The sequence below is a fragment of the Scomber scombrus genome, chromosome 15 (assembly GCF_963691925.1).
Source record: "Scomber scombrus chromosome 15, fScoSco1.1, whole genome shotgun sequence".
In the NCBI taxonomy this organism is placed as follows: domain Eukaryota; kingdom Metazoa; phylum Chordata; class Actinopteri; order Scombriformes; family Scombridae; genus Scomber; species Scomber scombrus.
Genome location: NC_084984.1, coordinates 8,811,448 through 8,825,944, shown reverse-complemented (window position 1 = coordinate 8,825,944; position 14,497 = coordinate 8,811,448). Strand labels below are relative to the sequence as shown.

Genomic DNA, 14,497 nt, shown 5'->3' with positions numbered 1-14,497 from the left:
GCAACAGTTTTATTGTAACATTTTGACCTTGCAGGTAGTATCAGGTAGTTCTTGGGTAATTATTGTTGAATTTCATTGTGCAGACAGCCTCCTTCTCCTTCAGCTCATGTTTACTCTTGTGTTTCATGTGTTCTATTGGGTTGAGAGCATTATAGATAATCAAAAGTTAACAAGTGATTGCTGTGCCAGTCTGCAAGTGGAAGGTGTATTGATTGGTGTAAATGTCGGTCTGAAGGCAAAGCAGAAGGCCGTGTAAACACTGTGCGGGGCAATAACCACGGTAAACACTGATAGCAAGAGGACCTCATCAGACCACTTATCTCTTAATTCTAACACTTGGTTTTGTTTTTTGGGTGGTGAAAAGCTTTAGCTTTGGACATCAGGTTGAATTTTCTGTTTGTTATTACAGTAACGTGAGTTGCAGCACAACGCAAAGAGGGTATTACTCGCTATGTGAAGATTAGCACCACTTCCCATGGACTTTAACGTGCTGTTGTCGTAGTACATGTGATTGTAGTGAAACAATGTGTACTCTTGTAGGATGTAGAGTTTTAAAGCGCTGTTATTTGGATTTGCAGTACATTAATTCAACCTATCTTGGGCTATCAGTACAAACATAGTCCCCTGTGGTGTAGCCAGCTAGCCAACCAGTCAGTGTGTTAGAAGTCTAAGTGCTCTGACGCCTATATAGGCCTGAGGTCTCAGACTATATCAGATCCCAGACAGGCTATCAGATGAACTCTCTTTACGGGATGCAGAGACAAAGCTCACTGGGTGCAGCCCAGACACACTCAGAATCCATTACTCTGCTCAGCTCTCCCGGCACTTACTCCTAACTGAGTTTCTATTGAACCTTAGCAGGACACAGTGCGTCGAGTTCTCAGACTGTGCTGATAGGATTTGGACTAATGCAGTGACTACATTCCAAAATGGTGAATTTCCGTCTATATCATCGGCCAATTAAGTGCTTAAATGATCTAAATGTAAAAGATAAGTTGAAGATCTGCTTTATTTTACTGTGTCGCAGCGTGTTGTCTTCACCAAGAAAAGGGTGTTTTCACTGGTCATCACTCCTAGTTTCAGACTCATTTTTAAGTTACAGGACAAGCAGGTTATATAGTCAATAGGCACATTTCCTCTTTGTATGCTCATCTTCAACTTGTGTATTAAAAAAACTGATGTTAAATGGTAGAATTATGTAATATTCCTGGAAATCTTGCAACAACAAAAATGTGTACAGTCAACTAAGGTTTAAAAGTTGGCATACTGAAAAAAGAAATATGTTATAAAGGCTGACAGAAGCATATTTAACTCTCACTATCCCTGATAAAACACCACAACTACAAATGCTGTTTAGGTGGGAAGCAGCGAAGAAATGCCATAATGTTACTGGTGCTCCATTAATTATGTAACCTTGTCACATCTTTTCAAATGTATTTACATAAATATGCCTAATGGAAACACGCACCAGTTCACACTTATCTTACTGAAATTTCAGTAATTGTAATGGGGAACAAATGCAAATATACTCTCACACAAGCAGACCTTTATGTGTCCAAACATGAGGCATTATAGATATAGTACAGTGCTCTTTGCAACATCTGCTGTAATTCTGACAAGGTCTTTACAAAGACTGTTGTTCATGGCTTGACCTTTTCAATTATGTATTTCACTACAGGGATGTATATAGTTCAGCCTGTGTACAGACGCTACTGGAAGTCTGAACGGTCAGATGGCTGTGTATCTCCTGCATAGCATCTGAAATATTAAAGTTGCTTGAATGAAGTCCTAAAGATGAAGATGGATAGATTGATCGATGGCCAAGAGGAGAGGAGGAGAAGGAAGATAAACAGAGAGCAAGAGATAAACAGAACAGTGAAAGAGTAGAGACCGAAATGGAAAGAAGTATACGAAAAAATCCACCTAACATAAACTAGACCTCCCACCTCAGGTAAACACAGAGAGAGAGAGAGAGAGAGAGAGAGAGAGAGAGAGAGAGAGAGAGAGGATAGAAGAGAAATGGAGGCAGAGAGTATTGAAGGATTGTCAAGGACGAAGAATGACTTTTGCTGAGAATAGAAGATGCTGGGGGAAGGGAACCAAAGAGCGGAGAAATGAGAAGACGCCGAGAACAGCAAGCCCTTCTTGTAATGCCAGTTGTTATTTGCGGCAGCTGACATGTACAGTGTGTCAGAATGGCTGATATAGAAGTTATGAGCAGATTTCACACGCCAGACAGTCTCTCATTGTCATCATTACAAAGTCTCCTACCAAAGGCTGTAAATTACACGTTACAGTACAGTTTAATACACTGCCATACAGATGAAAGGCAGCATTATTATTCATCAGTTCGTGCTTTCAAAGTCTCTGACCATTTTCACTGACACTAATGTTCTTATAATACGATATGCTGAGAGAAAAAGAGAATCATAATAGAATAATAAAATATGTTCATTTTTAAGATTGCATTCCTCTTTTTGTTGCAATTTCTCTGTACAACATGCAGGATGTTACTGTAGAACTGCTATAGGCAAGCTGCAATGGCAGCATGCTCCAGTTCATTTTCACAGGGAAAATGCTTACATGCTTCCTATTAGTTGGAACTAAATATTAGAAATTCATTAAAATGCCTGATAACGTTTATTGTGTTGTAGCTTTTATTAATGTTTTAATGTATTGAAAGCAACTCTTGGAATAAGCCTGTCAGTACCTGGTCTTGAATCTAATCTGCCTTCTTCTTGCTAAGACCGCTTACTAAGACCTCGTTAGAAGCAGCGGAAAGTCAAAATCTTTGCCTTACTCAGCAGGTCTACCCACTCTTTCTGTACATTGTTTTGTGAACGAAAGCCGCCTGAGTATGAACAATTATTTATGGCCTCCATTATTTCACTCCAAGTCTTATTTGTTATTTTGTTGGACTACTTGGCAGTCGGTGTTTTTTCTCGTGCTGGCTGTACAGCTCTATTAATTTTCTTATCTCGATGTCTGTGAAATTGCCTTTTCTTTTTCTTTGATCCTCCATAACGTTGCCATAAATTAGAAATGATTAGCTACAAATTAGCAAGACAGCAGGAGATTGTTAACAATGTATCCTAGCAATGCATGCTGCTAGGCAGTAGTCAAAGTCTCCTGGCCATTCACATGGGCACCGCGGCTAAAACTGGACTTAGCTAAGACTAGTCTTAAGGTTGGTTGGTGCAACCAATGCAAAGTCAATTCTAAAGACTGATTTTAACACAAACCAGTTGGTGCAACGCATCCCTGAGCTTATTTTATACAAATGTTTACTTCAATACGTCTGTTTGTGAGATGTAGAAAACATCACTATGTGAACTGTGGACCATGCCTCACAATTTAAAGTTCTCATCCCTTCCTGTCTCCAGCAGCACAACCCACCAGAAAACCCCTGTTTCCGCTCCTCTCCGCTCACTTGACTCGCTCTCTGTTCTGCCCAGTACCCAGTCAGCCAATCACAAAGCAGATCTAGGTGCAAAGACACTTCCTCTGCAGCTGTGCTTTGGAATATGTCTCTGTGTGTGTGTGTGTGTGTGTGTGTGTGTGTGTGTGTGTGTGTGTGTGTGTGTGTGTGTGTGTGTGTGTGTGTGTGTGTGTGTGTGTGTGTGTGTGTGTGTATGAGAGAGTGTGTGAGGGAAGAGAGAGTTGAGATCATTGTCTATTTCACATTGGACAGAAGATTTGACAATAAAGCTGGCTGACTGTACAAAGGGCTGCCTGCGGTTGTTAATCTTTCATTAAGCCTACTGCATTTTTTTTTCCTGGAATGCTCTTCTTTTAGTCCATAGAAAAGACGTAGAGTGCACACTCACACAAGCTCACACGCATACATGGGATTAGTGTGTAAGCCCTCCATAGAGGGCATTATTAAAATAACTTTCCCAGTCATTACACTAGCAGTTGACCGCCTGTCTTCTTCATACTACCAGTGTGTGAGTGTCACGGGGCAATGTTTATGTCACTGCTTACATCCCCCACTAGTATATTTAGCTTTTGATCCTCTTATCACTGTGAGGCTGACTGGACGACGAGTAAGGTTTATGGTAACGCGAGAGTATGGAGGTCTGGTGTTTGACTCTGTATGTGGCTTAAGACGACTTACTTATAGTTCTCTTTAGGGCATGTTGGCTGGCAATTTTCTATTTTGTTCTTATTGTCAACAAATCTCATGTGCAGAGCCAAACCAACAATGAACTGATCCTACTTATATGTATTGTGTATGTAAGCCCGATATATGTTATTCCTCTATACAGTAGACATCAGTTGTTGTCCAGAAACTATTAATGAGCCACACTGACTCATTGGCTGACATGTTCCTGCGCTCTGAAGATTACGGTCACAAAGTCCAAAGACAAATGACAGTGTTGTGCTACATATCACAATCTCCTGATATCATACTATATTGTAAATTTCTCAAAGAGTGTCAGTTCAAAGTCAAGAGGTTATAATATGTAGCACAACAAGCTAAGGAGGCTCTATAAACAGAGCCGCATTCCTGCACATTTACAGTGCTTTACAAGGAACTACTCTCCTGAGAATAAAAATATGATCATTGTTATTAGTCTCTGGAGCTATCTAAACAAACTGCTGTGATCACAATCTTCAGCACAGAGGAATAATTCATATCAAGCATTGGAAGTAGGATCAATTCATTGGCTCTGTACATGACATTTGTTGACAATTACAAAAATATAGACAATTGCCAGAATTATCCTTTAATTTGCAGCATAACTGGTGATTGTTGATGGGTAAGATTGCGAAATGTTGGTCTGAATATTAAACTTTCATGGATATAGATGTGTACACTCAACGAGCACTTTATTAGGAATGCTATCTTATCCAATCCAAAATAACAGCTCTGCCATGAATTCTACTTTTATGAAGCTTATTCTTTTCAGTTTGTGTTGACTCTTTTTAATCTTTATTACTGAGGTCATAGTGGGTGGTAGTGGACTGGAATGCATTATATTGAAAAGTGTTGCTAATATTTTGCCCTGCTCGTGTACTAAACTGGGAAGGACAAACTATTAGGAACACTTTTCAATTAAATGCACCCTGGATTAGATTGCACAGGTGTTCCTAATAATGTCCTCAGTAAGTGTACACTGCATGGAGACATTTGCTCTTTCTTAGTGATACTCACTCACTCTAACTCTTATAAAAACAGAAAGTAGGGCGACATCAAACACAGCAAACAGCGGAAAGCTCTTTACTTTGTCTCCTAATCTTCTCTGGCTAAAAATGGCAGAGAATCATGCTCCATGGCTGTTTTTTTGTCAGAATATTCAACACTTCCTGAGGTGCACTCTGAGCTCCTGTCATAGTTAAATAGAGAAGAGTTGACAGAGTTATGAGAGCAGTGCAGTTTGTGTGGTGTGTGTTTGTTGAATTACGCTCCACAAAACAGATAGCAAGTGGTTTATCATTGCGAAGCACTTGGCCATTATCACAATATGGAAATCGTCCAAGCCTGACCTGATAATCAATGATACGAAATGCTTCCCATTTATAGTGGTTCCACTGCATCAGTTTGCAGCACAGCTTGATTCAAACCTTTCATGCTCTGTCATTCATCCATTGATGTTTCAAGTTGTGAATGAGATGTCACAAAGCATCCATTAGCAAGTGGGCTTAGAAGTGAGTGCATGAACATGTGCTGATATAGTGTGCGGGCTTGTCATGCTGAGGTCTCGCTGACTTAGAGGCAAGTCAAGCATCCTCTCCTCGTCATCCTCACACTTTCTTCCTTCACACTCACTATGAACGCCCGCTAATATGCGCAGTGCATATGCTTCCTCTCTCTCACTCTCTCTACTCAGACTCTGCAGGGTGACTCACTTCTCTCCCTCTTCTTCTCTATCCCCTTCTCCACTTCTAGATCTCATCTGATGCCAAGGCTGAAGGAGTCTCGCTCCCATGAGTCATTGCTCAGCCCCAGCAGCGCTGTGGAAGCCCTGGACCTAAGTATGGAGGACGAGGTTATCATCAAGCCTGTTCACAGCAGCATCCTCGGGCAGGACTACTGCTTTGAGGTGAGGTGTTGCAAACACGCATAGAGCACACGCAGACCCAATCACTTATTATCCACAGTCTTACAGAGCATTCCCATTTCTGGCCTTCATTAAAGCACAGGTAGGAGTTATTTCAGGCGTCAGAAACATACAATATTTTTGTATTAACAATGGGTCAAATGACAAAGTGTAATGTGAAAGGGGTTTTCCATATTACCAAACCCACAGAGATTTATCATAACCCTACATCTTTGCATTCATTTCAGCTCATTGTTTTGGTTCTCTGACCTGCAGAGTACAACAGCAAAAGCACTAAAAATCCACTTGAGCAGCATTTAGCTGAGAATGAGCCAGATATTTCCTACAGGAATTGGTGGAGACCAAAATAAAGCTGGAAGGAGAGTGAATATTGGACTTAAAATGGGTGGATAGATACTCCACTCTAAATGATAATATTGCTCCATATCTGCTGGCTGTATTAATCGGCGAGTGTGACCACAACTGAAGAAGGAGATAATATGTCAATGTGGTGTTTAAAGCTTGTTCTGCTGTCACTGTTGTGAATTCTGCTGCATGTATCACTAATGCCTAACAGAAGTTAATGATTATGCTTTGTAGAAGCCTGATAAAACTTTCAGCAGTTAACATTACTTTGCTTTTTGATTCTGGGTTAATTTTGGATGAAGCTGTGATGCTCTGATTAGTTCCCAAGGGGAACAACAACACATTTTGAATTTGCTATGGTTCTTATTTGCTCCTCTGCCTGGCCTCTTCACCATAGCAACACTAGCTGAGGCTTATGCAGTAGTGGAAGAAGTATTTCAATCCTTTACCTAAATGATAAGGCTGGTATGTTTTTTTATGGTTTCTTATTGTTAACAAATCTCATGTGCAGAGCCAAACAACAATGAATTGATCCTACTTAAAAGTACTGTGTGTGTGTGTGTGTGTGTGTGTGTGTCAAAAGCCTGCTACTATGGTTACGGTAGTTTGTTGAGAGACGGCTCCAAAGACTAATAACTGCATAACGTTTTCACTCTCTGGAGAGTAGTTCTGTGTAAGGCAGATGCTACTGCTTAATTCTGTGTGCAGTACTTTGCTGCCTTTGTTTTGCTACACATCACCCCCTCTTGACTTTGCATTAAAGTTTGTTGAAAACTTTACGATGACCATTGTAGTATTGTATAAATAATTAATATTGTTTTAATAGTTTTTGGACAACAATAGAGGTCAAGAGCACCGAGGTATAAGATATATCAGGCTTTGGATGCACACACAATACTTTTAAGTAGAATCAGTTCATTGTTGGTTTGGCTCCTCACGAGATTCAACGACAGTAACAAAAATATACAAATTGCCAATATATATATAATTCAATACACTCCACTACAAGTAAAAGTGACAGTGGTTAGCTCCAGCCGACGTTGCCCTGGTTGTAGACAATAATTGGAAGTACAACTAGTAATTTGTGAAGACGCTGGCTGTGTGAAAACTGATGTATCCCCGTGATCATCAGTAGTGTGTAATGGAGAGTAATTTCCAACAGATTATGAAAGACATTGCTTCTAATTACTATAAGCATGATGTGTGTACAAACACACATGTTTGCAGCTGTAGCTGTCAGCCACAGTCGCCTTTGGGAGCTTCAGCGGGAGAGAAATCACTAAATGCTTTTTATCCAACACTGTTTCCTGTAGACAGCATAAATCTCCACTATTACCCTGCTCATTACATCATTCGGTGTCTTTATGCTGCTTCCTGCCCTCTGTTCTTTCTCTGCATTTTTTAAAATTATCCAGTCATCACCCATCCTGCCAAGCACTCATCTCTCTCATCTGTCCATTAACACCACTCAGTCATTCCTGAAGACTGCCAAGTCATCTTCAGTCTCCTCATATCTGCTATTGTGTATGTGTGTGTGTGTGTGTGTGTGTGTGTGTGTGTGTGTGTGTGTGTGTGTGTGTGTGTGTGTGTGTGTGTGTGTGTGCGTGCGTGCGTGCGTGCGTGCGTGCGTGCGTGCGTGCGTGCGTGCGTGCGTGTGTGTGTTGTTGATAGGCATCTTTGTCACTGTAGTATATATGAACTAAGTTTATAAAAAACACTTTCTACCCCACTTAATCCCTGGCGTTGTTTGGCAAGAGGTTTGATTATTAAAGCCTTTATTTCCCTTCTACTTCTGTCGCTGCGGTAGGTCACCACCTCCTCAGGAAGCAAATGCTTTTCCTGCCGTTCATCAGCCGAGAGAGACAAATGGATGGAGAATCTGAGGAGGGCAGTCCAGCCCAACAAGGTAAGCATGTAAATATGTAAATACACAGTAAGTGGGATGAGGCTGTTTGTAATCAACACTGAGTATATGCAAGTATTCCAGTACCAAACCACACATGGCTTCATTGATTAGTGTAAAGGCAGCGATCTAATCATTTTAAATACAGCTGTGATCTTCCTGCAATGTACATCTCAAGAGCAGAGGACACCGGTTGCAGGGGGGAAAAAAACACCAAGACTGTTTTTTCCTTTGTGCATCGACGCCATCTGCAATCCTGACAAACACAGCTGTGTCAGAGGGAGAGTGGCAAACATATCAAGCCGAGAAGTAATCCTAATCTCACAGCCTCTTTGCTCCTTCATCTGTCGTTATTTAGCAAATTACTCACTAATTAGAATTTGGGAAAAAACACTTCCCCAATAGCGTTTAAGACCTTGTTCTCCTCATCTCTTTTGGCAGCGATGTGCTATTCCTCCATGTTTGCTTTGTATTTTTTAATTATTCTCTGATTTTGAGAGATTAGATGCAGTGCAGTGTTTTGTTGTTGTTTTTTTGGCAAATGTAAAAGGTGGAAACAGATACTGGAATTATTTTTAGTTCTCTGTTTTTTTACTAAATCAAAACTGCTCTTACTCTTACTGCTACCGCTACTCAAAGATATCAATGTGAACTGAATGTATTTTAGACCATTTATCAAGAAGAGGGAGGACAAAACAGTGATTCAGGAAAAGTCTTACAAGTCATTTTATTTACTGAAAATATATTTTTGCTCCATTTTTGATCTATAATGATCTACAATAACAGAGTACATATTCATCAACAGAGGGGAAAAAAAACAGACAGGTCATTAAGTGGGACACATGCAGGATTCAACCTGGTTGACTTTTTGATTTGTAGGTCAATATTTATTACCATGACTTCACCCTGAAGTCTATTTTCTGTTGCTGGTGTTTGGTATGAGGAAGAAGATGCTCATGTAGTAAAGACAAAGAAAGAAGAATACATTCAGTCATTTTCTATACCTATACAGTTCTATCTGCCAGAGATATAATCAGTGTAAATGAAACACAGTGGCCTAAATGCTGAACATGCACAATCCAATTCCGTATAAGAGGGAGGATAATTATGGGTAATTATGATAATAGGCAATTTACAGAAGCTATAATCTATGCAGGGTGGTGTTTGATAGCAAATGCACTTCTGTGTGAATGAAGACACACACAAAGTTTAATTTATGTTTGACTTAATGGAGCACCTTTATTTACAGTAAGGTAAGGGACATTTAGTTGTGTTAACAGTAATGAATTCTGATAATACTTCTAACAAGGCAAACTGAACACTGATCTAACATTAAGATTACATGTGACAATAATCTAGCTCTTCATTATCAGCATTAATGCATCATTATGTAAGAGGTGTGAGCTTGTAAAGATGTAGATGTTTCATAAAGGAGAAAGGAGACAAGCAGAATAGGAGACACAGTGCTTGTTGAAACATTGTTGATTTCCTATTTAGTACAGCTTTCCTTTCCGAATAGGGCGCACTGGCTGACTCAGCACATGCATCTTTGGGTAACTTTGGGTAGAGATAAGTTAGGAAGGGAAGTGGTTGCTTATCACTGCCAGTGTCTGAGGGAGGAGTTCTTTGGATTTGCGTGGGATGGACCTGGAAATATGGAGTAAGAGCCATAACTCCACACGTCTTGAGAACCAGACACTGATTAGAAGAGTAATCTGACACTTTGAAATAAACATGTGGAGCATGTGGGAATTTGGAGTTAAGGGAAATTGAGTTCTTTTGTAGGACAGAAAAGGGGAATAAATGTTTCTTTTAGTGGTGAATGGAAAGGGCACTGACTTCTTATTTTAGGGGCTGTGAAAAACCCCACTGCAATGTTTTGGAGAGTTCTGTTGAAAGGCTCTGATACCTCCTCAAGACAGTTTTTCACACAGAAAATGACATCTCTTCTACTTTCTATGAGAAGGTTAGACATGATCCTCTTGACCCACACATCTCCTGATGTTGACAGAGTAGCCTGTATGCCTTTTTTTAATGCTTTGACTTTTAGTTTTTACCTCATACGGTTACACCTTGAATGACCAACAGACACATTAAAGATAAGATGAAATGTTTTTGATTTCAGGAGCACCTGACAAGATTTAATTATGAGCCATAAAAACATTTTTGTCATTAATATGAAGAGGATTCAGATATTGTTGGGTTTTCTTAAGAACAGTATTTCAAACATCCAATGCTCTCCTTCAGATTATGAAAGTAAGGACTAATAATGTAATTATTAGTCCTCCTTCTCCTTGCCTCATTTTCAGAGGTAGTTTTAAAGGCAATCTGAATAATGGTCCAAAAATATGCCCTGCTCTTGGCAATATCAATTGATGACATAAGAATGGGTGAACAATGAAATAATTTAGGACTGAGATTTCGTAGCTCTTTAATGACTGGAAGCAGAGGGGAGAGGATGTTGAATTGCTACTGTGAAATGATGCAATTTGTGAAGTCATTTCTGAAATGTTTGTTATTCGAAATGGAGAAACTTCAAAATTAGGGTTTGAAGCAGGTTTATTTTGTTATAACATCCGATAATTATGTTGTCAGATTCTTTCTCAGGTCAGTCAAGTTCCTCATTGGTGTTTTTGTTGGCAAAATTGTGTTTGAAAAACATACTTAACCGCTACCTATGATCTTCTGTTTCCAGGACAACAGTCGTCGGGTGGAGAACATGTTGAGGCTGTGGATCATCGAGGCCAAGGACCTGCCAGCCAAAAAGAAATATTTCTGTGAGCTTTGTCTCGATGACTCGCTCTACGCTCGCACCACCTGTAAGCTCAAGGCTGACAATGTGTTTTGGGGAGAGCACTTTGAGTTCAATAACCTGCCCGCTGTCATGAGCATCACGGCACACCTGTACAAAGACACAGACAAGAAGAAAAAGAAAGACAAGAACAATTACATCGGACTTGTTAATATCCCCGTCGCAGCTGTTACCGGACGACAGTTTATGGAGAAGTGGTATCCAGTCAGCACGCCCAACCCCCCTAAGGGCAAGACATCTGGACCTATGATCAGGATCAAGGCACGCTATCAGAGTATGAACATCCTTCCCATGGAGATGTACAAGGAGTTTGCAGAGTACACCACCAATAACTACATGCTGCTGTGCTCAGTGCTCGAGCCTGGGATTAGCGTCAAGAACAAGGAGGAGATGGCGTGTGCGCTGGTGCACATTCTGCAGAGCACTGGCAAGGCCAAGGTAAGGACCAGTGACATGATTTATCTCCATTTTTCCCACGTTCTTGCCCTCCAGACGATTATCTTGCCATGAGTACTGACGAGACATTATAATGTACATAGAGGTTAACGACCCCTCTGCTGCCTGATCATCTTCTGAACTCTTGAACCCCACAGCTGTAATAACGCACAGACAAAGACCAGACAGACAGGTGATTTCCTCCTGCTGCACCAGCCTGTATTACATTTTAACTCAAGCTAATCCCTTACATGTATCCCCTGCAGTGCTTCACAGCATACCGATGCAGGACAGAAGCACAATATATCCACCGCTGTCTGTAGCATTAGAAGCATGGGGAGATTAGTCTGCCACAGTAGGAGCCCAGTCTCCCATGACAGCAGGCTGCTGGACTCAGATAATCTTCCATCCATCCAAAGCTGTTTTTTACTTTGACTGCACAACTTTTGTCTTTGGAGGGTGGTAAAACAATCGTTGACATTTGTCTTTGCATTTTGACCCTGCAAATACAACCAGAATAGTATGCGATGAGAAGAAAAGCCATTTTATTGGCTCATGTTGAAAAAAAGATGTAAAAGTCGAGAGCTGAGCTTTGTCAAATAATCAATCATCAGGAAATCAGACACAATATTAAGAACATATTAGTCATTTTTTAAGCAAAAAATAATGTAATTCACAGCACATTTAAAGACTGCATTCATCTGTTTTACATTACATTACATTTGAAGATGTCAAATTGTGTTTTGTGAAATTATACCAGACAGTTTTCACAATTTGGTTGACTAAGAAGCAATTTACAGATAAACTGAGAAAGTTATTTGCAAATTAATTAATGAACAGATTAGTTGCTGCCTGGAAGAAGTTTAGTGTAGAAGTTAAATATGAGTAATGATGAATAAATAAATAAAATGATGGATTTATTCAGTTCCAAAGCATTTCTAATGGACAAAGTATTTTTGGCCAACTATAAAAATTAGAACAGGAAATAGGCATCTTGTTGTCCCCGTTACTTAAATAACTCTGTCTGCTTTCAACCAGATATCACTTCAGGCTGCTTTCATCGCTGCAGCATCATCTTCATCTTCTCTGCCTCGTCAGTTGCCGTTGACCATTTGTGCTACAGTTTAGCTTTCGTGACGGTATCTCATCAGCAGAGCTTGAAACTTTTTTTGACTTTATCACGGCTCAGAGGAATGATGAATGATTAGTGCTTAAGAAGTCATGTCTATCCACACTGTACTGCCAGTCTGCCGGTTTAGGCTCAGGACTGATAGCTGCTGATTGATGGGGGGAGAAGACCTTTACAGCTCTGGAGAGACGGGCACATTCTTAATTACTTTCAATTAATCCCTACCTTCTGTGCAAAGCACTAAAACTTTTACTTCTTTCTCATCTCCCTGGTCTCTCTTCCTGCCTGGTTTTCTGGAAGCTGTGGACACGTTGCTTGTAAAACATGCTGCATCTGCCACAGAGATGGTATTTCAAGGTTGCTTATCATGAGAAAGAAACTCAAATAATGTCCTCACCACAAGACATGGCAAAATTCTACATGAAAAAAAATCCTTTCAATTTTCCCTGAGTGGGCCTTTTCATACATAGAAAAAACGCAGATTTCTTTAGTCGTAAACAGGAAGAATTAATGAAAGCTGTGTTGAAATGTTGAGTGCTGGTGCTGTTAGCTACTGCAGCTTCCTTTTTGTGAAAAAAAAAAAGACTTTCATCATTCAAGAAGTGGTCTGGATATATTTATTCAGTACACACACACATACACACACACACACACACACAGTTGAGTGCATGTTTTTGCTTGAGCCTTGATGGATAGAGTAGTCACGTAATGCCAAACACAGCACACAAGCAGCTACCAACAAACCACTTATTCTAAAATATTCTCATGGGCTAATTTAGATGTCCTTTGATGCTGTGTAGATGCAGCATATACACATATCATGGTCTATGTCGCAGTTTGTTCACTTACAATCCCAACGATTAAATCCTTTTTTCATCTGCTGCCAAGCAGGGTGCGGTCTCTCCTAACATCGGTGACTTATATTTAGGAATTGGGCAATCTACTTGGGGAAAGATAAACTTTGGAAAATTTTGTAATTTCGTAAGCCTGGTTTCATTGTTTTCCTTCAACATGCAAGCAGGCCCTTGGTAATCCCCCCCCTCACCTCCCCACCTCCCCACACCCTTTCTTTAGTGCTCTTGTAGTCCTCCAACTATACAGTCTCAAGTCAAATCCATGCATCACTGTCTATTTTCTATAGTTCAGAGCAGAGGACTTGAGTAAGATGGTTGCAAAAGCGCTCATTGCACCCGTCCTTACATCCAACGGAGGTGAACAGGAGGTGAGCGTTTCATTTTGGAGATGCAGCAGCAACTCTCCGTCGCTCTGCTGAGGGATGGAGTAAGTTCTGCTGATGTGCATCGTGTTTAATCAGCTGTGTACAGGTGGGGAACAGCTTCTCGTTGCAGCTGGCTATTGTGAAGAGATGCAGATTGCAGGTTGTATCGGTCATTAGTATGCAACACTTCCAGACTTCTGTTTCTTTCTGTGTCACTTTTATCACCCATCACCGAATAATTACACCGTGCATATTCTGCTCCGTTGCACACTCGCTCCTTTTCCCTTGTTCTCTCCCCACTTTCCGTCTTTGTCTTCCTTCATCTCTCTTTCATGCTTCATTGCGTCTTGAGGCCAAAGCTCTCTGGAGAGATGTCATTACTGATGCTGTATTGATGTCGAGATGCATTCGTGAGCACGACAGGCACGCCCTGCGCCGCCGCACAGATGCTAACTTTACACGCACACACCTATGTATAATCACAAGACATTAGCAGGTGATTGCAGGTCACTTATTTAATTTCATTCATTAGAAAGTAGGCCTGTGGTGGTCTTAAGATGTATGTGGTGTGAGATTAGATGGTATCATG

General features: G+C 40.5%; 1 protein-coding gene across 4 annotated transcripts in view; it reads left to right on the top strand.

The window, feature by feature from the left end:
* The window catches only part of dab2ipb (DAB2 interacting protein b), a 99,411-nt gene that overhangs the window by 54,099 nt on the left and 30,815 nt on the right, over positions 1-14,497 (top strand). For all 4 annotated transcript variants that reach the window (XM_062434444.1, XM_062434445.1, XM_062434443.1 and 1 more), the window contains 3 exons: positions 5,894-6,047; positions 8,218-8,316; positions 11,009-11,563. In XM_062434444.1, the coding sequence (XP_062290428.1) occupies positions 5,894-6,047; positions 8,218-8,316; positions 11,009-11,563 (808 nt within the window). The remainder of the gene's footprint in view (positions 1-5,893; positions 6,048-8,217; positions 8,317-11,008; positions 11,564-14,497) is intronic.